Source organism: Myotis yumanensis, unplaced genomic scaffold (assembly GCF_028538775.1).
Source record: "Myotis yumanensis isolate MYYU_CA2020_CCGP unplaced genomic scaffold, mMyoYum1.0.hap1 SCAF_23, whole genome shotgun sequence".
Classification (NCBI taxonomy): Eukaryota; Metazoa; Chordata; class Mammalia; order Chiroptera; family Vespertilionidae; genus Myotis; species Myotis yumanensis.
In genome coordinates, this window is record NW_027223774.1 from 9237255 (window position 1) to 9260508 (window position 23254).

General features: G+C 58.1%; 2 protein-coding genes across 4 annotated transcripts in view; one reads left to right on the forward strand and one right to left on the reverse strand.

Annotated features, from left to right (window-relative positions):
- Window positions 1–817: 817 nt before the first annotated feature.
- On the forward strand, window positions 818–4808 carry RRAS (RAS related). The gene is made up of 6 exons (XM_070402077.1): window positions 818–1007; window positions 2953–3040; window positions 3162–3264; window positions 3360–3468; window positions 4290–4408; window positions 4490–4808. Exons 1-6 carry the CDS (start codon window positions 855–857, stop codon window positions 4572–4574), a joined length of 657 nt encoding a protein of 218 aa, XP_070258178.1. The 5' UTR covers window positions 818–854; the 3' UTR covers window positions 4575–4808.
- A 4510-nt stretch (window positions 4809–9318) lies between these two features.
- Window positions 9319–23254, reverse strand: part of PRR12 (proline rich 12) — a 30537-nt gene continuing 16601 nt past the window's right edge. For 2 of the 3 annotated variants that reach the window (XM_070402359.1, XM_070402358.1), the window contains exons 7-14: window positions 20293–20409; window positions 20027–20160; window positions 19171–19700; window positions 14240–14365; window positions 14041–14138; window positions 11113–11259; window positions 10924–11019; window positions 9319–10313 (exon numbers count right to left, since the gene is read on the reverse strand). In XM_070402359.1, the coding sequence (XP_070258460.1) occupies window positions 10167–10313; window positions 10924–11019; window positions 11113–11259; window positions 14041–14138; window positions 14240–14365; window positions 19171–19700; window positions 20027–20160; window positions 20293–20409 (1395 nt within the window). In that variant the 3' untranslated portion in view covers window positions 9319–10166. Of the gene's footprint in view, window positions 10314–10923; window positions 11020–11112; window positions 11260–13524; window positions 13715–14040; window positions 14139–14239; window positions 14366–19170; window positions 19701–20026; window positions 20161–20292; window positions 20410–23254 lie in introns of those variants that run through there. The other variant, XM_070402360.1, reaches the window with a different exon arrangement.

Here is a 23254-nt window from a genome sequence, read left to right on the forward strand (position 1 = left end):
GGGATACAGGAATGCAGACCTCGAGCCCCATTCTCTCCTAGGGACCCAGGAGTCTGGGCCGTCAGCTTCCTCCAAAGACCCAGACTTCCTGGCTATAGGCCCTTCATGACCCAGGCGTCCCGGCCTGGGCGAGCTGGCTCATGGATTAGGAATGCAGTGATCTCACGGCCCCTCCCTGTCCCGTTACTGGGCTGTCCTCCCTCCAGGGCCCCAACTCCCCTCCCAGTCTGCCTTCCGCTTGGTTGGGACAGCGGGAACCGGAAGCCTGGGTCCCTTAGCGGGCGGAGACTACGACATCCAGCCCGGACGCCTGGGTCGGGAGTCTGGCCAGGATCCCAGGACGGGGGTGGAGCTTCCCCCCAGGACCTGCTCCTTCCCTGGAGCGCGCCTATATACGGCCGCGCGGGAGCCGGCCAGCCCCGCCTACTAGAACAAGGCCCTGGGGAGGTGCCCTGAGAAGCGGCCTCACGGAGCTCCTTATTTGCATAGCCCCGCCCAGAACGATCTTTCCTACCCGTGTGCCCAAAGAATGAGATTTCATTAGCATAGCCCCGCCCCCAGACGGCCCTCCAGCCCAGAGCGCGTGGCGCCGCTCCCTGGGAGCGCAGGTCTCTGTCTCTCATTAGCATATCCCCGCCCCTCTAGGAATTCCCCTCCACGGGGAACGTCGTTCCTCAATCCCTATTAGCATAGCTCCGCCTTTTACCTAGCCTTACCTCCCCCTTAAGTGTACCGAGACTGTGTCATTTTCGCTGGAACTCATGATTATGCAGTAGGCTTATTAGCATGCCCCGCCCCTATGCCCCGCCCGGTTCCCCCCAGGCTGTAGCGGCGGCGGCGGCAGCGGAGGCGACATGAGCAGCGGGGCGGCGTCCGCGACGGGGCGGGGGCGGCCCCGGGGCGGGGGGCCGGGACCCGGGGACCCCCCACCCAGCGAGACACACAAGCTGGTGGTCGTGGGCGGCGGCGGCGTGGGCAAGAGTGCGCTGACCATCCAGTTCATCCAGGTAGTGGGGACCTCACTCGGGGGGTGCCCTCGGGACCCAGAACATAGTCCTTGGGGGGGAATCCCTGAGACCCCGATCTTCTCTTGATCCATCACTGAGACCCTCTTATGAGGCCCTCTAATCTTAAAAATCCCCCTGAGAATGTGACCCTGAGCCCCCCTCTTACCTGAGGGACCTTCCTTCTATACTCACGCCCTCCCCCAGGGCCCAGGACCCCCCCTTCGCTGTTGACCTGACCCTGAGCACCTCCTGGGAGCACGTTAAATCCATAAGTCGCCCCATCCAGATCCTAAGCCCTTTCCTGTGCCCCCACCCTTGTAGATGCCACTTCCCCTCACCCTGAGCCCCATCTCCCCCAAATCCCAGACCTCAGCTTCCCCTCTGAGAGCCAGAGCCTAACTGGGAGAATGTTTGTGCCCAAAGCCCTTGAGATGCCCCCAGTCTGGATGCTTAGCCCTTTCAGGCACCTCCCCCAGAATCTAGAAATTATGCCCAAACTTTGCCCCCGAGTCCCACCTGGGACCACCCAGTTCTAAGAGAGGTGCCCTCAGACCCAAGAGAGTTCTAAAAGGTCCTGTGCCCCTTGGTCATTCCAGAGAACGCTAAGACCCCAAATCCTGGGGCTCCCCCACCCCGAGAGACCCAGACCTCCACCCTCCCCCTAAGGAAAACCAACCACTCCTCTTGAATTTTCCACTCAGACTCCCCAAGCCTCTCTCAGAAACCCTGGCTACCCTGCCCCAAATTAGTCTCCATGGAAGAAGCCCCCCAGATTCTTGACACCCCCAGGAATAGTAGCTATTCCTGAGGAGTGTCTCTGACCCCATAAATGCATGTCAGGGTCCCTACGACTCTAGACACGCACTTCTATTCTAGGACAAACTCCCAGCGTGCCCAGATTTCCCTCTCCTAGTTCTCACCCCTGAGCTTCCTTCTTGTGAGGTGCGCTGAAGACACCCTCCTACTCCCTCCAGGGCCTGGTCCCCACCCCCTCCTTCCAGGACAGGCCCTCACCAAGCACCACCCCCAGGAGACAGGGTGCAGCCCTAAGACCCCCAGCGGCCAGATCACCCCTTCTCTGCTGAAACTCCACCCCATTCCCAGGGGAAAACTCCCTCCCGCCGCAGAGAAACCCTAGAAAGGTGTCTGCTCCTGAGAAGATAGTGCAGAGGCCCCTGGGCCCCAGACTCCTCAAGAGACGCCCCCCCCCCCCCCCCCCCCGTGCCTGCCTGGAGTCCCCCAGCCCTGGGCCCCTTGTCCCAGGGGCAGACCCGAAGCTGCTCAAAAGCCTGGCTGGAGACGGGCGGGACCCAGGCAGGAAGGGAGGGGCCCAGCCTGCAGGAGGGGCAGTTTCTCCAAAGTTGGATTGGAACCCGGACCTTCCCCTGGGAGGAGACACTGAAAGCCGCCCGAGGAGGAGGAGGAGGAGGAGGAGGAGGAGGAGGAGGAGGAGGGAGAAGAGGAGGAGGGACAGATACCAACAGGCAGAACTCGGGACGACACGTCTCCCAGTAACTGAGCACCTACTCTGTCCAGGCAGGGTGGTAAATGCTCAGACGTTAACTGGATTTCCCCTGAATCTCACAAACACTGGCTTCCATGTGGGGCTATTTTTACCCTCATTTTCTAAAGGAGGAAACAGGTCCAGAGAGGGGAAGTGATTTGTTCAGTGCCACACAGCCAGGAGGTCACCGCGACCTGGGAGACGTACTGGATACCAGAGAGAGAGAGAGAAGTGCAGGAGAGCCTCGGAGACAGGGGCCCGGGGCGGCCGAGGGAGGGAGGGAGGGAGGGAAAGCCAGAAAGAGGAAGATAGAGCCAAAGAGACAGGGGACAGAGACCCAGAGAGTGGGGCCGGGGCAGGCAGGCCCCAGGGGCAGAGCTGTGCCAGGGACAGGGCTGGGACAGTGGGGTCACCGCGTCCTCCCTCTCCCCACCCCTCCAGTCCTACTTCGTTTCTGACTACGACCCCACCATCGAAGACTCCTACACCAAGATCTGCACCGTGGATGGCGTCCCGGCCCGACTGGACAGTGAGGGCGGCCGAGAGCAGATGGGGGGCTGGTAGCGGGGGCGGGGAGGGCCCGGCCAGAGGTGCCTGGGGATGGCCAGGGGAGCCTTGTCCACATGGCGGCCCTCTCCCCGTCCCTGCAGTCCTGGACACCGCGGGCCAGGAGGAGTTTGGCGCCATGCGGGAGCAGTACATGCGCGCCGGGCACGGGTTCCTGCTGGTGTTTGCCATTAACGACCGGCAGAGGTGAGAGGAGCCGGGAGGCTGCAGAGCAGGGGGGAGAAGGGAGGGGGGGGCGGTGCTGAGCAGCCGGACCTCACGCCTCTGGGCTTCCTCTGCAGTTTCAACGAGGTGAGCAAGCTCTTCACGCAGATCCTCCGGGTCAAGGACCGAGACGACTTCCCCATCGTGTTGGTCGGGAACAAGGCGGACCTGGAGGCGCAGCGCCAGGTCCGAGGCGCCCGGGGACCCCCGTCTCAGCCTGGGAGGGTGGCACACCTCCCCGTCTCTCTTCACATCGGCATCCTCCTCTGGCCGGTGTGACCCTGCCCCCTCCACTGTCACACACGTCTCTGGATGTGTCGCCCCCCCAAGCCGGCCGCTCTGAGTCCCCGGCATTGCACCCAGGGGTTCCCGGGAGAGGTGGCCGGTCACCAGGTCCCCAAGCCCTGACTCTGCTCCACCCCCCCCCCCCACACACACACCCCTGGCTCTTGTTCCCACCGGGGACCTCTGCACCAGCCTCCTGTTTCTCCCTTCCGATCCACCTCCCACTGGGTCCCGCTGCCCCCCACCTGCTCCCAGCCCTCCGTGGCTCCCCATTGGCCCGGGGGGGGGGGGGGGACGACCAGCTCTTCCACCTGGCCCTGGGTGCCCGCCATGGTCTCGCCCTTCCTTTCTCTGCTCCCACCACTTCCCTCTGCCAGGGGATTGCACGCAGAGCACAGCTTTAGAGAAAGCCTTCGGGGATTCCCAGCCTTGGCTGCAGGGCTCAGGCCTCTGCTGGGAACACCCCACTTCTTTGCCCGATGAACTGCCACCTCACTTGCCGGAGGGCAGATGTCTGTGCAGCCTCTCCGCTCCTCAGATGGCGCCCAGCCCCCTCAGTGTCCCCCATCTGATCTCTGGAACTTTCCGTTGGAGCCCCCAGCCCACCGTGTGTGACGCCTCCCCACCCCCCAATTCCAGCGCACAGTGTGTCTGCCCTTCCGCCCCGTCCTGGGTGCAGGGACCTGAGTCTCCCCTGTGTCCTCCCCCCTACCCCCCCGCAGGTGCCCCGATCTGAAGCCAACACCTTCAGCGCCTCGCACCACGTGGCCTACTTCGAGGCCTCGGCCAAACTGCGCCTCAACGTGGACGAGGCCTTCGAGCAGCTGGTGCGGGCTGTCCGGTGAGTGGAGCCCCCCCCACTCCCGCCCCCGTCTTCTGTCCCCAACCCCTGGGGCCCAAACTCACCAGCCTCTTCCCACAGGAAGTACCAGGAGCAGGAGCTGCCGCCCAGCCCGCCCAGCGCCCCCAGGAAGAAGGCCAGGGGCTGCCCGTGCGTTGTCCTGTAGGGGAGCCAGCGCGAGCTCCAGGGACCAGCTGCCTTTCCCCATCGGGGTCTCCCAGGCCACACTACACCCCCACCCACGACCCCTGGCCTGCGGCCACTGCCACTGCGTGCCTCTGCCAATGCCTCCTCCCCCCAACCCGGGCCCCTGGTGGGGGTGAGGGGCTCCCGGGCCTCCATCCAGGTCACTGCTGTATATAACCCCGCCCCAGAGAAATAAACGTCACTGCCAGTGTCAGGAGGTGCTTGTGTGGGAGGGGAAAGGGCCAGAGGAGGTCGGTGAACTCAGGGCATGCGCACGAAAGCCTCGGCCCACCTACAACCATCGGATCTAGAACCCTGTGTTGGTGGGGGCAGGGCCATCGAGAACGAGGTGGGCCAGGTGTCTGGACCCCACTTACCCTGCAACAGGCCACTCCACCCATTCCTGTGTCAGCAGGCATTTGCTGGGATGAGGTTTAACGTTTGAAAAAGAATTGTTTTCCTGGAACATTCTAAAAGGACACTGTTCAATATGGTAGCCAGAAGCTGCATGCGACTATTTATTACTAGAGGCCCAGTGCATTAAATTCGTGCACAGGTAGGGTCCCTAGCGGCTGCCAGCTGCTGGCCGGGGCCTTCCTGCATTCCGCGCCGCCCCCTGGTGGTCAGCACACATCATAGAGAGCGACCGAACTCCTGGTTGGTTGAACTCCTGAGGGGACACTGCATATTAGGCTTTTATATATATATATATAATTTTTTTCCCCATTGATCCTAGAGAGGGAGAGGAACATGGACCTGTTGTTCCACCCATCCATGCACCCACCAGTTTCCTGCATGGGCCCTGACTGGGGATCGAACCCGCACCCCTGGTGGGATCAGCATGACGCTCCAACCAACGGAGCTACTTGGCCAGGGCCAGGGCGGGTGACTGTCCTCGGTCACACTGGCCACATTTCAAGGGCCTGTTCATTCTTCCGATGTGGCTAGTGGCTACCCCAATACAAATATATGCAAATCCCTACCACCCCAGAGAGGCCCATTGGTGTTCTAGAAAGTTCCAGACTTTGGAGACAGGCAGCAGCCGCGACAAACCCCGCCCGCCCCCTCCCACCTCCGATGTATGTTTGCGAGGGCTTCTGGCCAGAGGAGGAGACAGGGACAGGTGGACGGAATGGTGTCCGAGCAGCCAGCTGGCAAGTTCTCAGTTCCAGAAAGTTCCCAACCGGGTGGGCTGACGTCCGAGTCTTAAACCCCGAGTCAGACTTCGGGCTGGTGTGGACACACCCCATCTGGGCCTCTCTCCTGGGAGGGGCTGAAGTGCCGGGTATCTCAAGCCCGCCAGACATAAGTTGCTAGGACTCTTCCGTTTGCAAAACGTTTGGTTCCCCAACATTCAATCCAGGATCCCTGAATTCCGCGCTCTATTTGCTGATCTAGAAGGCTGAGCCCACCACTCACCCATCTCCCAAGCCCACTGGACAGGTGTCTTTGAACCCCAACACCAACTCAACACACCCAGGCCGGAACCCCACCCCCGATGTCCCCAGGCCTGAACTTTGACCTCCACCTGCTGAGCTGTCACCAGTCACTGACCTGCGGCCCCTCCCCCTCCACATCTCAGCGTCCACGGAATCCCGGCCGGAAATGCTCCGCTCACACCCACCCAGAACCCGCTTTTCCTGGGCCTGGGGTAGCGATGGTCCCGCAGGGCCCTGGCAGCGGGCTGCCTGGGTTCGAACCCCGCTCCGCCACCTCGGTCGGGGTGCCCTGCGATGTGGTGACCACAGAGCCACTCCCCAGGGCAAGAGGCCCGGGGCATCCTCAGTGCTGTGTGCTCCAGCCCCAGCCCCATGAATGTCCCTCTGTGCTCCAGATCAGAACAACGATTAGCCGACGATCCCTTTCCGGGTTTCATTATCACAGAATCCTTGGCACGAGTTCCACCTTCCGCCCTGGGAATAACCCTGGCTCGCACGTATTGTCCGGCCAGTTCGTTCCCCCTCCCCCAGAACCTCTGCTCAGTGAGGCCCACCTCTGGGGGGACGGGGAGGGGCTGGTGTGTGTGTGTGGGGGGGATGTTTCTAGCAGTTTCCAGATAAGACCCGACACCCCCACCCAAGTCCCAGCCGGGGGTGAGGCACGTCCCCAGCACAAGGTCAGCCTAACAGGGCCAAGTCCTTGGCCGGGACACCCTGCTTCTGGGAGGACGCAGATGCACTTTGAGAAGCTTGAAGAAAGCTCCCGTTTGCCCCCAGAGCAAGGCGCACATACAAACCCGCACGACAACTGGCAGGCCATTTTTGGAAGGTTCGCAGCCACCAACCACCAGTCCAGGCTCATCCGACAACAGCCAGAGGCTGGATGACCTAGTTGGCATCTGCCTAAGGCACATGTGTGCACCCGTGCCTCTCCTCTCTGCTTCCTGCCTCCCCCGGGGCTCTGGTGGGCCCTGTCAGGGATGGCCTCTCTGGGTTCTTTCTCCACCTTTTGTCAGTCTCTCTCTGTCCTTCTCGCCAGCTCTTGGACCCCCCACAAACCCCTTGAGGCCTCCTGCCGAGGGGAACAGCAGCTAAGCGCTTGCAGTGCCCAGTGCTTCACACGGGTTTCCTTCATCTCGCCGAAAGCCCATTTTACAGATGACAAAACTGAGGACGGGAGGCTCTGCTCCACCTGGTCCAGCTAGTGCGAGAGCTGGGATTCAGCTGGAACAAAGGAATGTCAAAGGCCAGCCAACCACAAGGTTATTCTAACCCCAACGCCCACCCACCTTCTGACCACTCCAGCCACTTCCTAGGACAGAGCTCTGTCCTGGGACAACGCTGATCCTGGAGACTTTGGTCCAGAACCTTGAATGGACCGCTCCCTCTGGGGCTCTACGCCCAGCATCCCACGGTTTGAGTCCATTCCCAATGCTCTTAACCAGGGGTCCTCAAACTACGGCCCTCGGGCCACGTGCGGCCCGCCGAAAACATTTGTTTTTTTTTTACTTCAAAATAAGATATGTGCAGTGTGCATAGGAATTTGTTCATAGTTTTTTTTTAAAACTATAGTCCGGCCCTCCAACGGTTTGAGGGACAGTGAACTGGCCCCCTGTTTAAAAAGTTTGAGGACCCCTGCTCTTAACTGATTAAGGTGATTCTAGAAAGTCCAAGGCCCATCACGAACTCCCATTATGTCCCCAAGTGTTTCTATCCATTCTGTACAACCAGCAATAACAGTGGCGATGGTCTAGACAACATCCAAGGTTCTAGGACAACAGGGGTTCTTCCTCACCTTCACCGGGGAAACTAGGACGCTGATGCTCTACCCCGAAACCTCACTGGGTCTCTACCCACTGAGCAGCCACCCGCCACGCGGACACCAGGATCCTAGCGCAGTGGTCGGCAAACGCATTAGTCAACAGAGCCAAATATCAACAGTACAACGATTGACATTTCTTTTGAGAGCCAAATTTTTTAAACTTAAACTATATAGGTGGGTACATTGTTATTAACTTAATTAGGGTACTCCTAAGGCTTAGGAAGAGCCACACTCAAGGGGCCAAAGAGCCGCATGTGGCTCGCGAGCCGCAGTTTGCCGACCACGGTCCTAGAGCATCAAGAGTCTATCATTGTTGACACGTGTCTAGGCTCTAGAATGGCTGACTCACTGCTTTATAGGCCGGATTCTAGAATACTCCCAGCTGAACTCCAGGGTTCAAGTTCTTGTCCTAGAACATTGCTCCTCCAACTTGGATGCGCATCTGAATCCTCCCAGGAGCTTACTAAAAAGTTGGTTCTGACGAAACCGGTTTGGCTCAGTGGATAGAGCGTCAGCCTGTGGACTGAGAGGTCCCGGGTTCGATTCCGGTCAAGGGCATGTACCTGGATTACGGACACATCCCCAGTGGGGAATGTGCAAGAGGCAGCTGATCGATGTTTCTCTCGCATCGATGTTTCTAACTCTCTATCTCTCTCCCTTCCTCTCTGTGAAAAATCAATAAAATATATTAAAAAAAAAGTTGGTTCTGTGCCCGGCCGGCGTGGCTCAGTGGTTGAGTGTCAACCTATGAACCAGGAGGTCACAGTTGGATTCCCGGTCAGGGCATAAGCCTCAGTTGCGGGTCGATCCCCAGTTGTGGGGTGTGCAGGAGGCAGCCGATCAGTGATTCTCTCTCATCACTGATGTTTCTATCTCTCTCTCTCCCTTCCTCTTTGAAATCAGCAAAAAAAAAAAATAACAAAACAAACAAAACCAACCTCATGGCTTGCTCTGTGAAGACACTCAAGCTGCCCTACGGGTGGGCGAGGTCCATGTGGCAAAGACCTGAGGCCAAGAGCCATGCCAATGAGCCACCTTAAAAGTAGATCCTGAAACTCCCGCCACATCCTTGAGGTCGGCCGCCCCGAGTTCCACCTTCCGCCCTGGGAATAAGATGGCTCAGAAGTATTGTCCCAGGGTTCCTCCTCCCTCCCCCAGAACCTCTGCCCACTGGCTGATGACCCGATGGCACCCCGGCGACAGAGCGAGGCCGGCACCGCCCAGGTAACCCACTCCCCGATCCCTGATCCTCAGAAACCATACAATGATGCTTCTTGTTTTAAGTCACTAAATTTGGGGGTGGGGCTCTTTGTTACACAGCGAGACATAGCAGATACATGGTGCCCGGCGCAACCACCACCCGGGGCTCCAGAAAAGCCACACTCCCGTTCCGGACCCTCTGCCCGTGCCACCCCAGGGCCGCCGCCCAGACGCCGCAGGACAGAGCCACTCCAGCCGGACCATCAAGTGTTTGCCGTCGGGTTTTCGTTTGGCTGGTTGTGTGTACACAGTGTATACAAGTTGAGTTGTACAGAAGCCCAAGAAAGAGCAAGAGACAACGGGTGGAGGGGAGGCGGGAGCGGAGGGGTTCGAGAGAGGGAAGAGGGGAGGGGGAGACCGATAAAAAATAGAACCACATCCAGACAACAATGGGATGGGGGTGGTGTGTGTTGGGGGGGCGGGGAGACACAGACAAATCGCAGTAGAAAAGGAGTGGGAGGGGCAAAAGGAGGGGACCCTCTCCCCCGTCCACCTCCCCAGCCCCCGCCCCAGGTATGTACAATAAATAAGATTAAAAATAATTAACAAGATGCGTTTTCCCCCCTCCCACTGGACACCGAAAGCCCTGGGGAGGGAATGGCCTTTAGCAAAGATCTTGGCCTGTAACGGGGGGCGCTTGGGGGGTCAGTGGGTCCCCCAGCTCTCTAAAGCGGCCCCACCCCCCTCAACCATACATAGATTTTTCCTATACATTATGTACAAGGTGGAGGGGGTGAGGGCTATGGCCGTGGAGGGGGGAATGGGGCGAGGGGGAGAGGGGAAACCGTTACTAAATAGACATTTATACATATATATAAATAATTTCTCTGTACACCGGACAGTGGGAGGGGCGGGGAGGGAGTGGAGAGGGCTGGGGAGAGAGGGGAGTCGAACTCTGAACCCTGCCCCGTAGGGACAGCACGGACACACCCTGACCAGTGACCCTCCCTGTTCCCTGGCCACAGGGCCTAGGGGTTAGCGCCTGAGGACACAGTTCTGTCCCAATTCTTGGTTCCAGGAGGAGGCGCCCCGCCCCCCACAGGAGGTGGGGTCACCCGCAGCGGCTGTGGGCCTGCGCTTGGGCCAGCAGATCGCTGAAGGAGTCGAAGAGCTGCTCCAGCCACGGCTGGTTCCGCATGCACTGCTGCACCACCTCCTCCTGGCCCAGGTCCTCGGCGCCGCCCTCGATGGCCAGGGTCTGCGGGGTTTAAACACGGAGCTGGGGCAGGCGGCCACCAGGGCCTGGGATGGGAGGAGGCGGGGGTCTAGGGATCTGTGTCCAGGAAGAAGGGGATGGGAGCTGGACCCCTGGGTCTGAGGGAGGAGGGGCTGGGGGCCTGGACCCCTGGGTCTGAGGGAGAAGGGGCTGGGGGCCTGGACCCCTGGGTCTGAGGGAGGAGGGGCTGGGGGCCTGGACTCCTGGGTCTGAGGGAGGAGGGGATCCTGGGGGCCTGGACCCCTGGGTCTGAGGGAGGAGGGGCTGGGGGCCTGGACTTCTGGGTCCGAGGGAGGAGGGGCTGGGGGCCTGGACTTCTGGGTCTGAGGGAGGAGGGGCTGGGGGCCTGGACCCCTGGGTCTGAGGGAGGAGGGCTGGGGGCCTGGACCCCTGGGTCTGAGGGAGGAGGGGCTGGGGGCCTGGACCCCTGGGTCCGAGGGAGGAGGGGCTGGGGGCCTGGACCCCTGGGTCCGAGGGAGGAGGGGCTGGGGGCCTGGACCCCTGGGTCTGAGGGAGGAGGGCTGGGGACCAGGCCCCCGGATCCATGGCAGAGCCCAATAGGGGTGGATCCCCAGGCGCTGCGGGCGCTCACCTGGTCCCGGCAGCGCAGGAAGGTGTGGTACTTGTAGTGGTGGAGTGAGTGGTAGAGCGTGTAGTATCCCGACTTGTCCAGCTCCACCTTGAACTCCTGGGCAGATAGGGGTCGGGGGGAGAAGCCTCAGCACCCGCCCAGCACCGGGCAGCCCCTCTCCCCGGCCCTGCCCGCCCTCCCCGGCCCCACCTGGGCCCGGACCACGCTCCTCTTGAGCTTGCTGAGCGTCTTGCGGTTGTAGGGCTCCCCGGCCGGCCGCAGCCGCACGGCCCCGTCCTCGGGGGAGCCCTCCCCGCTCTGCTCCACCTGCAGCTGCGGGAACGTGTGCAGGGCGTCCTGTGGGAGGGAGGGGGAGGGGTCAGTGGGACACCCCTCTGGACCCGCACACCCCAAACCCACCACCCAGTTCCCAGGCTCCCCAGGTCGCCCGATGCCTCCCGAGAGAGGACTGGGCGTCTCGCTTTCTTCAGCGGACCAAGGAGCCTCCGCCTGCCCGGTGGCCTGTCTGTGCTCTGTTCCCGGCCCAGGATTCTCCGTCACCTCCTTCCACCCGGGACTCTCAGAGCTGCCCCGACATCCTACTCCAAATTCTCGGAGTCAACCTGAAGTCCCGAACCCCTGGCGCCAGGGAACAGTCCATCCCAGAGTTCTAAAGCCAGGATGACATTCCATCCTTAACCCTCAGACCGGTCCTAAGACAGGCGTGCGCTGGCGACACCGGGCTCCACTGCAGACCACTGACCGCAATAAGGCGGGCATCGCCCTAAAGCAAACGCTGCAATAAAGCAGACATCGCCCTAACACAGGCACAGCAATAAAGCGGGTACAGTCTTAAAGAGACACCGCAATAAGGCGGGCATCGCCCTAAAGCAGGCGCCGCAATTGCCGTAAAGAGACACAGCAATAAGCCGGACAATGCCGTAAAGCAGATGCCGCAATAAGGCGGACAATGCCGTAAAGCAGATGCCGCAATACGGCCGGCATCGCCATAAAGCGGGCATCGCCATAAAGCAAGCCATACAATTTTTGGTTTCCAGGTGTATACTGTAGAATATTACATGTGCAATAACATTCTGTCTAAAAAATGTACATGTCGCCGAAAACGGTTTGGCTCAGTGGATAGAGCGTCGGCCTGTGGACTGAAGGGTCCCAGGTTCGATTCCAGTTAAGGGCATGTACCTTGGTTGTGGGCACATCCCCTGTGGGGAGTGTGCAGGAGGCAGCTGATCGATGTTTCTCTCTCATCGATGTTTCTAGCTCTCTATCTCTCTCCCTTTCTCTCTGTAAAAAATCAATAAAATATATTTTTAAAAAAATGTACGTCTTCATTTAAAAATACTTTATTGCAAAAAAAAAAAAAAATGTTAACCATCATCTGAGCCTTTGCAAGTTGTAAGCTTTTTGCTGGTGGAGGGTCTTACCTTCGATTCGTAAAAAAATGCAATATCTGTGCATCACAATAAGATGAGGTATGCCTATATTCTACAATGGCTTGTCTTGTTTAAAATAATTTTTTAAAGTGATTTTAGATAAGAGGAAAGGAGGGAGGGGGAGAGAGAAACATCGATTTGTTGTTCCACTTATTTATGCACTCATAGGTTGATTCTTGTACGTGCCCTGACCAGGGATTGAACCTTAAACCTTGGTGTATCAGGGTGAGGCTCTAACCTACTGAGCTATCCAACCAGGGCTCCTTTCTTAAAAATAATGGAATTCTTTTTTAAAGATCTGATTTTTATTTATTTTATTTTTGTTAATTCTCACCCGAGGATATTTTTCCATTGATTTTTAGAGAGTGGAAGGGAGGGGGAGAGACAGAGAGAGACACATCGATTGGTTGCCTCCTGCATGTGCCCTGACCAGGGTTGGGAACCTGCAACCAAGGTATGTGCCCGGGACCCTTCAGTCCGAGGGCCATTGCTCTATCCACTGAGCCAAATGGGCTAGGGCTAAATAATGGAATTCTTAACCCTAGCATGAGATCCTACCCAGACTTCTCAGAGCCAGATGAACAGGCAATCCCAGGATTCTCCAGAATGCTCCTAACATCCCAGCCAGGGCTCTAGAACCAGGCTAACATTTCAGGCCCTACTTTCTGATGCAAACTAACATCCCACCAAGAATTTCCAAAGCCAGCCTAAAACCCACCCTAGAAGTCTCTGAACTAGACATACATCCCCCCAGAATTTTCAGGGTCGATTAACATTCCATCCCAGGAATCCGAGTCAGCCTAACATTCTACCCCAAGATTCTCAGCATGACACTAACTTCTCCATCAGAATCTCAGGGTTTATATTCTATCCCAGAATTCCAGGAGCCACCCTGATAGTCAGCACCCCAGAACCCGAGCCATTCCAGAGGGAAATCACGTAGATGGGCCGGCCAGCATGGCTCAGGGGTTGTGTCGACCTATGAACCAGGAGACCACGGTTCGATTCCTGGTCGGGGTAATGCCAGGGTTGCAGGCTTGGTCCCCAGTGTGAGACATGCAGGAGGCAGCTGATCAATGATTCGCTCTCACCTTTGATGTGTCTCTCTCTCTCTCCCTTCCTCTCTGAAATCAACAAAAATATATATATACATATTTTTAAATATATTTTATTGATTTTTTACAGAGAGGATGGGAGAGGGACAGAGAGTCAGAAACATCGGTGAGAGAGAAACATCGATCAGCTGCCTCCTGCACAGCCCCCACTGGGGATGCGCCTGCAACCAAGGTACATGCCCCTGACCGGAATCGAACCTGGGACCTTTCAGTCCGCAGCCCGACGCTCTATCCACCGAACCAAACCTATCAGGGCAATAAAAATATATTTTAAAAAATATATACTGAAGCCTGAGATTCTCTGTCAACAAGTCCGTATTATGTCAACGAGCCCTTTGTGCAGGCCTCAGTTTACCTTTTGTCCCAAAACTTGCATTCCACAACTGCACTCTGTTGGGCCTTCCCAGCCGTCCATCCCAGACCTTCAGAACCCCTGCTCTCAACTTTTCTCCTGGCCAAGCCCGACTCTCCCTCCAGATGTCCTGGGGACCACGGCACTGGCCCACAGGTGCACGTGCCCTCCACGCCCGACCTCAGGGCCCAGACACCTCCTGCCCAGGCCTCCCACGCACCTGCAGGGCCGGGCTCAGCGACAGCCGCTTCAGGACTTTCTTCTTGTGCTCATTCAGGAGGCCGTCGATCTTCCGCATGGGCGGGAGGTACAGCTCGTCTGCAAGATGAGGAGGAGGGCGCGTCAGAAGAGTCACAGCCCCACCATGCGTGGGGGGCAAAGGGGGGCTCCCCAGCTCCCCCCTCCAGGCCTCAGCTCACCATGCGTGTCCTCCAGGGCCTGGATCATGTCCGGGTCCAGCGCGGTGCTCACCAGCATCTCCACGTAGCTCCGGTACATCTCCCGCATCGCCCGGGTCTTCAGCAGACGCCCAGGAACCGCCCGCTCTGGGGGGGGGGGGGGGGGGGGGGGGGGACGACGACACACATGGGATACGAGGTCATGATTCCAACTTGCTCTGACGCTACCCGAGGGGCAGACAGTGTTCTGAGCACCAGGGACCAGGAGGGAAATCCCTGCTCTCAGGGAGGCCCAAGCCCACGGGGCGGGCGGGCTGCCAGGAACCAGTGACGGGAAAGAATATGAGGAAACGGCATTCCAGGCCGGTAAACTTCACGTCTGACTAGTTCGATGCAGCTTCCGCAAGGTCTAAAGAAGCAGTTCAGTTGGTTTCTAAACCGGTGAATCAAGTCAGAGATCAGATCACAAAGGGCGAGATGGAGGGAGGAGATAGGAGCGGACAGCACCTTATCAGTGGAAGCCAGACAAGGCCGGGCCCCCAGTGAGAGGTGCCGAGGGCAAGGGCTTTTCCCGGTGGGTTCTAGGAAGCCACGGGAGGGCTGTGAGCAGGGGAGGGGTGAGAAGGTGGAGCAAGACCCCTCTGAGGCCTAGCTGGTTTGGCTCAGCGGATAAAGCGTCGGTCTTCCGACTGAAGGGTCCCAAGTTCGATTCCGGTCAAGGGCACATGCCCGGTTGTGGGCTCGATCCCCAGTAAGGGGTGTGCAAGAGGCAGCCGATCCATGAGTCTCTCGCATCATGGATGTTTCTATCTCTCTCTCCCTCTCCCTTCTTCTCTGAAATCAATAAAAAATAAAAAAATAAAAAATATATATATATATATATAAAAAAAGACCCCTCTGAGGCCACATGGGGGACCAACTGGGGGCCTGAGACCAGAGGTCAGGGCAACGAACCAGGTAAGAAAGGATGAGGCGGGAGCAGGGCGGGAGGGCCAGGCTATGGCCATGGGCGTGGGGGTGGGGCCTTGGGAAAGAGCAGAGGGGGATGGGGCAGTGGGCGAGGGGTAGGACTGGGGGCTTCTCAGATGTCGTGGTGCCCGAGGGTCTGGCCTGGTGGCCGGGTGGCCGGGTGGCCGAGGGGACTGTCCCTGAGATAGGGAATCCAGGACAAGGAGGGAACTCAGTGGGCGGGGAGGGAGGAGGGCTTGTAGGAGGCCTGGAGGGTGGCCACGGGGAAGAGACGACCCTGAGGCTCCGGGAACCTGTGGGAGCTGCCAAATGAGAGAATGAGAAGCAACAAGGCCAAGGACAGGACACGGAGGAAGAGCGTCGGGGAGAGAAGACAAGCAGGAGGGCTGAGAGGAGGACCCGGGAAGGAAGAAGCCGGAGACATGTCCACTTGATTCATGCAGATCGAGGGTCCCTGGCGACAGCTGTTTCAAGGGTCTGGCGTGACCCCTTGGCAGTGGGCGTCAGACGCCCTCGGGCCTCAGCCCAAACCCACCCCTGTCTCCTGTGTCGCTCAGGGCCCAATCCCGCCATTGCGACCCCCAAGCCCCAGGCCCCTTGTCCCTCCCAGATCTGGACCTGTTCCTCCTCCGCCCTCACTTGTCACCCTCTCCTGCTTGCTGCGGCCACTGGCCTCCTTCCTGATCCCCTGACACGCCCAGCCTGGAATGTTCTCTCCCTCGAAAGTCACATGACTCCGCTGCGTTCAGCTCTCTGCTCCAGTGTCACTGCCAGGAGCCTCCCCAACTCTCTCCCTTCCCCCAAAATATCACCCCGGAGGCCGCCTGGATCCTCTTTCCCGGATTTATTTTTCTCCACGGCCGGCCGTTCACCCTCCCCCCGCCCCCGCCTCACACCGATGGCTTTTCATATTGCTTTGTATTCTATTACGTAACATCGTTATCTGATCGCCTCCCCCGCCCGCTGGACTCTGAGCTCCCACGAGGACACATGTTTTTGTCTGTTCTGTTCACAGCTGGGACCGCCGTTGTGGCACATAGTAGGTGCTTCACAAGCACCTGCAGAAAGAGGCTGAGGGAGCTGGATGGGAGCGGATGAAAGGAAGAGGAGAGAAGACGGCACCGCAGCCTCTCTCCAGAACGGCGGTTCTCAACCTTCCTCATGCCGCGACCCTTTAATACAGTTCCTCATGTGGTGACCCCCAACCATAACATTATTTGCGTTGCTACGTCATCACTGTAATGTTGCTACTGTTATGAATCGTCATGTAAATACCTGATCTGCAGGATGTATTTAGGCGGCCCCTGTGAAAGGGTCGTTCGACCCCCAAAGGTGCTGCGACCCACAGGTTGAGAACCGCCGTTCTAGAACTTTCACTGGGTATACAAGAGAGGAGAGAGCATCTGCTTCCAGTTCATAGAGGTTGGCCGGTCGCGGACAAGCAGGAGGGTTGGTGTTGAGGCCTCCTGCGCTGGGCAAAGCCTTCAAGGTACCCAGTCCTTCCCCTGGAGGGAGTCCCGGTTGAATGGGGCGAGGGGGGCCGGACCCAGAGATGGATACCGACCCTTAGATGGGAAACCGTTCCTCCTGCGAGTACAGAGTTCAGTGCCCACTTCCCAGGCTCCGAAAATTCAGGGCTGCCCGTGTATGTTCAGAGCAGCGTCCACCAAACAGTGGAAACAACCCAACCAGTTGGTACTTGGATAAATAAAGCGTGGTAGGTCCAGACAATGGAATATTATTCAGCCAGGAAAAGGGATGAAGCACCAGTACATGGGTGAACCTCACAAATATTATGCTCAACAACAGAAGCCAGACACAGAAGGCCGCGCATTGTATGACCCCACTTATCGGAAATGTCCAGAATACGCAAACCTACGGAGATAGGACATTGGGGCTGGAGGGAGGGAAGGGGAGTGACACCCACAGGGTGCAGGGTTCTCCTCTTGGATGATGTCAATGTTCTAACATTGATTACCCAGGTGAATAACTCTATGACTAGACTAAAGCCAGTGAATTATATGTTTTTAAATAGGTGAGCCAGGTGGTATGTGACTTAGATGCATAAACTTGTTTGAGAAAAAAAAGAACAACTGAGGGCCAGGGAAGAAAAAGACCTGCAAGTCGAGGCCTTTGGGAAACCGCCTCCCTTGCTATAGTCCCAGCTTTAAATGCTTCTACCAGGCTCGATTCAGCACAGCTGGACCAGTCAAAGAGACCAGACTCCCTTGCAGCTAGCTTTGGCCATGTGACTGGCTCTGGCCAATGGGATATGAGGAACAGGATGTGGGCCACGCCCACTCAAATCTGTCACTTAAAAGTGAAGCCATTCTCCACTCCTACTGGCAGGGCTATGGGCCCAGCCAGTGTGGTTCAACGGTTGAGCATCGACCTATGAACCCGGAGGCCACAGTTCAATTACCGGTCAGGGCATATGTCCGGGTTGTGAGCTCAATCTCCAGTGTGGGGCGTGCAGGAGGCAGCCCATCAATGATCCTCTCTCATCATTGGTGTTTCTATCTCTCTCTCCCTCTCTGAAATCAATTTAAAAAAATAATAATTTTTTTAAAGGCAGCATGCTGGGGGACAGCAGAACAGCAGAAGGAGAGAAAAGTGGGGGACCCTAGACAACCTGGAGAAGAGCCTCTGATTCTCCACGACCCCCCCACCTGTATCAGGGCTCTGATGGAAAGACAAGTCCAGCTCTCATTTGAGTAGCTGTATGTTTAGTCTCTTTTAGAACAGCTACCCTGCCCCTGGCCAGGTAGCTCAGTTAGTTAGAGCATCGTCCCGATAGGCCGAGGTTGCAAGTTCGATCCCCAGTCAGGGCACATGCAAGAAGCAACCAATGAACGCATGAATAAGTGGAGCAACCAACTGATGTTTCTCTCTGCCTCTCTTTCCCTTCCTCTCCCTCTCCCTCTCTCTCTCTCTCAAATCAATCAATAAGTAAAAAAAAAAATTACAAATTAAGAATAAAGAAAAATGGCCGTAACTGGTTTGGCTCAGTGGATAGAGCGTCGGCCTGTGGACTCAAGGGTCCCAGGTTCGATTCCAGTCAAGGGCATGTACCTTGGTTGCGGGCACATACCCAGTAGGGGGTGTGCAGGAGGCAGCTGATCGATGTTTCTCTCTCATCGATGTTTCTAACTCTCTATCTCTCTCCCTTCCTCTCTGTAAAAAATCAATAAAAAATATATTTAAAAAAAAAGAATAAAGAAAAATGAATCAGCAAATGAAAAACTAACAACGAAACCGCGACCCCTGCACTCTACCTGAAATTGTGCGACCTTGAGCAAGTCAGGTCACCTCCCAGGGCCTCAGTTTCCTCATCTGGAAAACCAAGGATAACTACAGCACCTACCTCACAGGGTTTAGGTCGAGATAAAAATGACTTAAAATGCTCACAATGGTGCCTACCGCCTGGTAAGCACCTGACTGCTATACATGTATGTACATGTAACGCTGCTGTGACTGCCATCATAAATCAGACATCACGCTAAGCAACGGAGCTCACATCTGGTACCTGCAATAGGCAAACACCCTCCTAGGTGCTTCATCTGTTATTATTATTTTTTTAAAGAGGTGAGTTTGTTGTTGTTGTTGTTTTTAAGTATAATATATTTGTATTGATTTCAGAGAAGAAGGGAGAGGGAGAGAGAGAGAGATAGAAACATCAATGATGACAGAGAATCATCCATCAGCTGCCTCCTGCACGCCCACCCTGGGGATCGAGCTGCAACCTGGGCATGTGCCCTGACTGGGAATCGAACCCTGACCTCCTGGTTCATAGGTTGATGTTCAACCACTGAGCGACACTGGCCAGGCTCCTGCTAGCATTTTTAATTTCCTTATTATTGTGACAGTCTTGCTCACGCTACCTGGACCCTCTGGACAGCCCTCGCCCGCGCCTCCTTCTGAAGGCCCGGGGTCCCCCCTGCACCCCCCACCTCCCCAAGCCTCCTGGCTGCCCAGGGCCTCACCGTCCTCGCTGGGTGCTCCAGGGGATGACTCTGAGTCCGAGGAGCTGCCCGCTGGGCCCCCGCCCGCCGAGGCGTTGCCCGCCACCTCCTTCAGCCACTTCTTCCTCTTCTTGGGGGGCGGCTCGGCCTTCACCTTGGTGGGCCGGGTCTTGGGCAGCCGGGAGGTGGCGGGCTGTCCGGTGAGGCTCCGCTCCGGCCGAGTCTGCCGCCCGCCTGCGCCTCGCTCCCCTCGCAGCAGCCGCTCCCCACGGGTCACCCGCTCCTTCTCCTTCTCTTTCTCCTTCTCCTTCTCTTTCTCTTTCTCCTTCTCCTTCTCTTTCTCCTTCTCCTTCTCCTTCTCCACAGGCCGAGGTGGGGACGCCTTCTCAGGGGCCGGGGGCTCGGGCCCCACCGTCTCGGGTGGCTGCTCTGGGGGCTTCTCAGCTGTCATCTTGTCAGGGGTCTCAGGCTTAGGAGGCGGCCCCGGGGCCTTGGGGGCGGGGGCGGAGCTGCCCCCGGCAGAGGCCGGGCCCTTGGCCTGCCCCGAGCGCCTGGGAGGGAACATGGGAGGGAACAGTCAGCAGCCCCCAAGGTACCCAAGTTCTCCTCTTAGGATCCCCCTGCCCAGCCCACAGCTCTAAGCACAGACCTCCTTCCCTTTTGCTGAGGTGGTCTCCTGAGGGGGGCCTGTCCCCTGCCCTGGACCCTCCATCTCTCTCTCTGGGCCTGTCCCCTGCCCTGGACCCTTGATCTCTCTCTGGGTCTCTGTCCGGCTCTGTTCTGTCCCCTCCTCCTGACAATTTCCTCTGTCACATGTCCGGTCCCCTAGCCTTCTGGCCGTGCCCGCCTCCTGTCCCCAAGGCCCCAGGGTACCTACCTGACAGGCGCTGGGGGCCGGTGCCAGGGTTTCCGAGCACAGACCCTCACATAATCCTTCTTGTTGACGTTTTCCAGAAACTTCACATAAAGGCGCTGGTACCGGTTTTTTGCGTCCCCAAAATACCCCAAATACTACGGAGGGAAAGAGGCACAAGAGGAACTCCTTCACCCCTCATCAGGGCAGCCCCGACACCCGAGCTCCCACCGCCCTGGGCCGGACACCCCGGCGGCGGGGCCGGTCCGCGCTGCCCCCCACAGGCTTACGTTGCTGGTGGCGCAGAACTGCCGCTGCCCGTCCTTGATCTCCGGGGTGAACTTCTGCAGCAGGGCCTTCTGGACGCGCCAGATGGGCGGGGGCTCTCGGCCCGTCTGCAGCGCCAGCTGAGGAGGGGGCAGAGCGAGGCCGGCGGGGTCAGCACCCGTGCCTGCGCCCTGCCCCCCAGTGCCTGGCCCTCTGACCTCCCTCTGTACCCACTTCGAGGAAAGGCACCGTGGCCAGCAAGGACCCACAAACATCTGATGACAGATTATCTTTGGGTCTCGTGAGGGTCTGAGCCCTGGGGACCTCGCTGAGCCTGGAGGCAGCTGGGGTCTGGCCCTGCCCTCCCGCGGCTCATCCAACGCTCGCAACCCGGCCCTTCATCCCTGGGCTACGAGGCTTCAGTCATTATAGCTCCACGGTCTGATGGCGCACGCCTCCCGCAAGAGGCAGTGACAAAACGCAAGCACCTACCACCCACCCTTTTCCAGACACGGCGGCGTCTGGCCCTGAGATGGACAAAGCCTTGACATGGGGTCTTCGTTACCGGGGTAACGAGACAGACAAGCCAATACAGGAAGCGGGGCGAGGCTGTGGCTTGTGCCAAGAACAGACAGGTGACAGGGGACCTGAGACTGTTTTCTCCATCAGCCTATCCACACAGGGCAGGACCCAGGGAGAGGAGAGGCCCACCCCTCCCCACTGCCCGCGTGCCCTCGGACCCTCTCCCACACACCGAGCCTCGTGTGCCCGGCTAGGCAATGGAACCCACGGATGTGCGTGAGCCCCAGCACCTGATCCTGGGGAGCGAGGCGGGCAGCAGGGGAGCCCGACGCAGGCACACGGAAAGTAGCAGCACCGGTAGTGAATGTGTTAACGGCGGATGCCCCGGGAGCCCAGAGAAAGGACCCTCAACTCGATCTGAATCCAGGAATGCTTCCTGGAAGAAGTGACGCAGAAATGAGTCTTGGGAGGACCCTGTCCCTTTCCCTGAGGGGACAGAGTGATGACCAGGGCTGCCAGGGAAGTGTGTGACCGCTGTGGCTCTCGCAGGGAGCAACTGACGGTACAGATACGGAAAGACTAAGAACACAGCCCTGACCGGTGTGGCTCAGTGGATAGAACGTCGGCCTGCGGACTGAAGGGTCCCGGGTTCGATTCCAGCCAAGGGCATGTACCTTGGTTGCGGGCACATCCCCAGTGGGGGGTGTGCAGGAGGCAGCTGATGGAAGTTTCTCTCTCATGGATGTTTCTAACTCTCTATCCCTCTCCCTTCCTCTCTGTAAACAATCAATAAAATATATTTAAAAATTAAGAACATGGGGGGACACGTGCATTGTGCATTATGATAACCCAGAGATGAAGGAGGAGCCGTCCCTGCATTCACAGACTCCACAGTCAAGTGGTCACAGCAGCATCCGGATGATAACCCCAATCGATTGGTCACGGCTGCCCTGAGCACGGGGCTCAGTGGGAGGGAGTGCGGGGATCAATGAATAATGCCTGCCCCTGGCAGCAGCGGCCACGCCGAGGGCTGCGTGCCAGGTGTTGGTTATCTGCTCCTGGTTTTGGGTCAACGGCTCTCACACCCACGATTTCTCATGACCCCTCCGATCAATCAGATCAACAAAGAAGGCGTTTCCAGAACCTGATGAAAACGCGGTCCAGAAGGCTCCTCCCTGAGTCTCGCACAAGAGCGAGGCCGGATGAGACGGGGACGCAGGCGTCCCCGCCTGACGTGCTTTCCTCCAGGAAACCACGGTTCTCAGTCCTCCCTTCTGGCTCCTCGAGGAGCCAGGCCAGAGGCCCAAGGACTGAAAAAGTCCATTTACAACCTACCCTGTTCCAAAACCCTCCGCAGGCTGGCACGGAGAGACTTTGCCCCCGTTTCCTCTCCCCTTTCCTGCCCCTGCGCAGCAGGCCATGCAGACCCCTCAAAGCTCAGCAGACAAGCCCCCAGCTTTTTTAGAGAGAAAGGAAGGGAGAGGGAGAGAAACATCGATCAGCTGCCTCCCTAACGCCCACTCCTGGGGATCGAGCACGCCACCGGGGCACGTGCCCTGACAAGGAATCGAACTGGCAGCCTTTCGGTGCATAGAACGATGCCCAGCCCATTGAGCCACACTGGCCAGAGCAAGCCCCACGCTTTTGAGCTATACGCTTTTGCATATGCAGGGTCCCCCACCAGGGGTGCTTTTCTCTCTCAATGTGAGTAGGATGTGCCCTGTTCTAGTTCTCAGAAGCCGTTGAGAAATCCATCAGTGCTCCCCCCACCCGCTCCGAGCCAGGGAAAACCACCCCACCCCTGCCTCCCCCCACTGCCTACCTGCTTTCTCTAAGGAGTCAGCTGATTCTCTAGCTGGACTAAATCCCTGGGCTCACCGCTTTCCAATTGGACTTGGTGTCTTCCCCCAAACCCCTTTTCTCCCAGGATCCCCACCATCTCCCCCCACCCCGTCATTGGACCCAGTCACTTGGCAAACGTCCCTGCCAGCTCCTCACAGTGCCAGTGAGTCCCACAGCCATGTCCTTCCTGCCTCTCCTCATGCCAACGCCCACTTCCACTTACTGGGGAAGTTGGCCCACCCACCGACCCCAAATGCTGAGCTCGACCAATCAGATTCTCTTCTGGGATTTTGAACTGTGACAAGCTGAGAGGAGAGCAGCAGGCCGCAGGATGTGAGTAAGCTATAGACGCATTGAGCCCGCAGGGTCCATTAACATGGGGAGTGCCTGTCATAGAAGTCCCGCAGTGGACAGACGGTCACCGGACCTGGACACCTCCACAGCCACCTCCTTGCAGACCAGGAGCCCTCGCAGAGGCTGGGCCACCCAGAGCAGATCCTCCCATTGTTTCCAGACTTGGTGCTCACTGGCCAAGGCTCGACCCCTCGTATCCCCGCACGTCTCAAGCATGCCATGCTTTCCGTCAGCACAGGGCTCGGCACGGACTCCGCCCGCTGGCTG

Excerpts from the sequence above, each read along its gene's own strand:
- RRAS (XM_070402077.1), top strand. The coding sequence starts at position 855 with ATGAGCAGCGGGGCGGCGTCCGCGACGGGGCGGGGGCGGCCCCGGGGC. Across the intron at positions 1,008-2,952 it reads TGACCATCCAGTTCATCCAG|TCCTACTTCGTTTCTGACTA; the intron begins GTAGTGGGGACC and ends CCACCCCTCCAG. Across the intron at positions 4,409-4,489 it reads CAGCTGGTGCGGGCTGTCCG|GAAGTACCAGGAGCAGGAGC; the intron begins GTGAGTGGAGCC and ends CTCTTCCCACAG.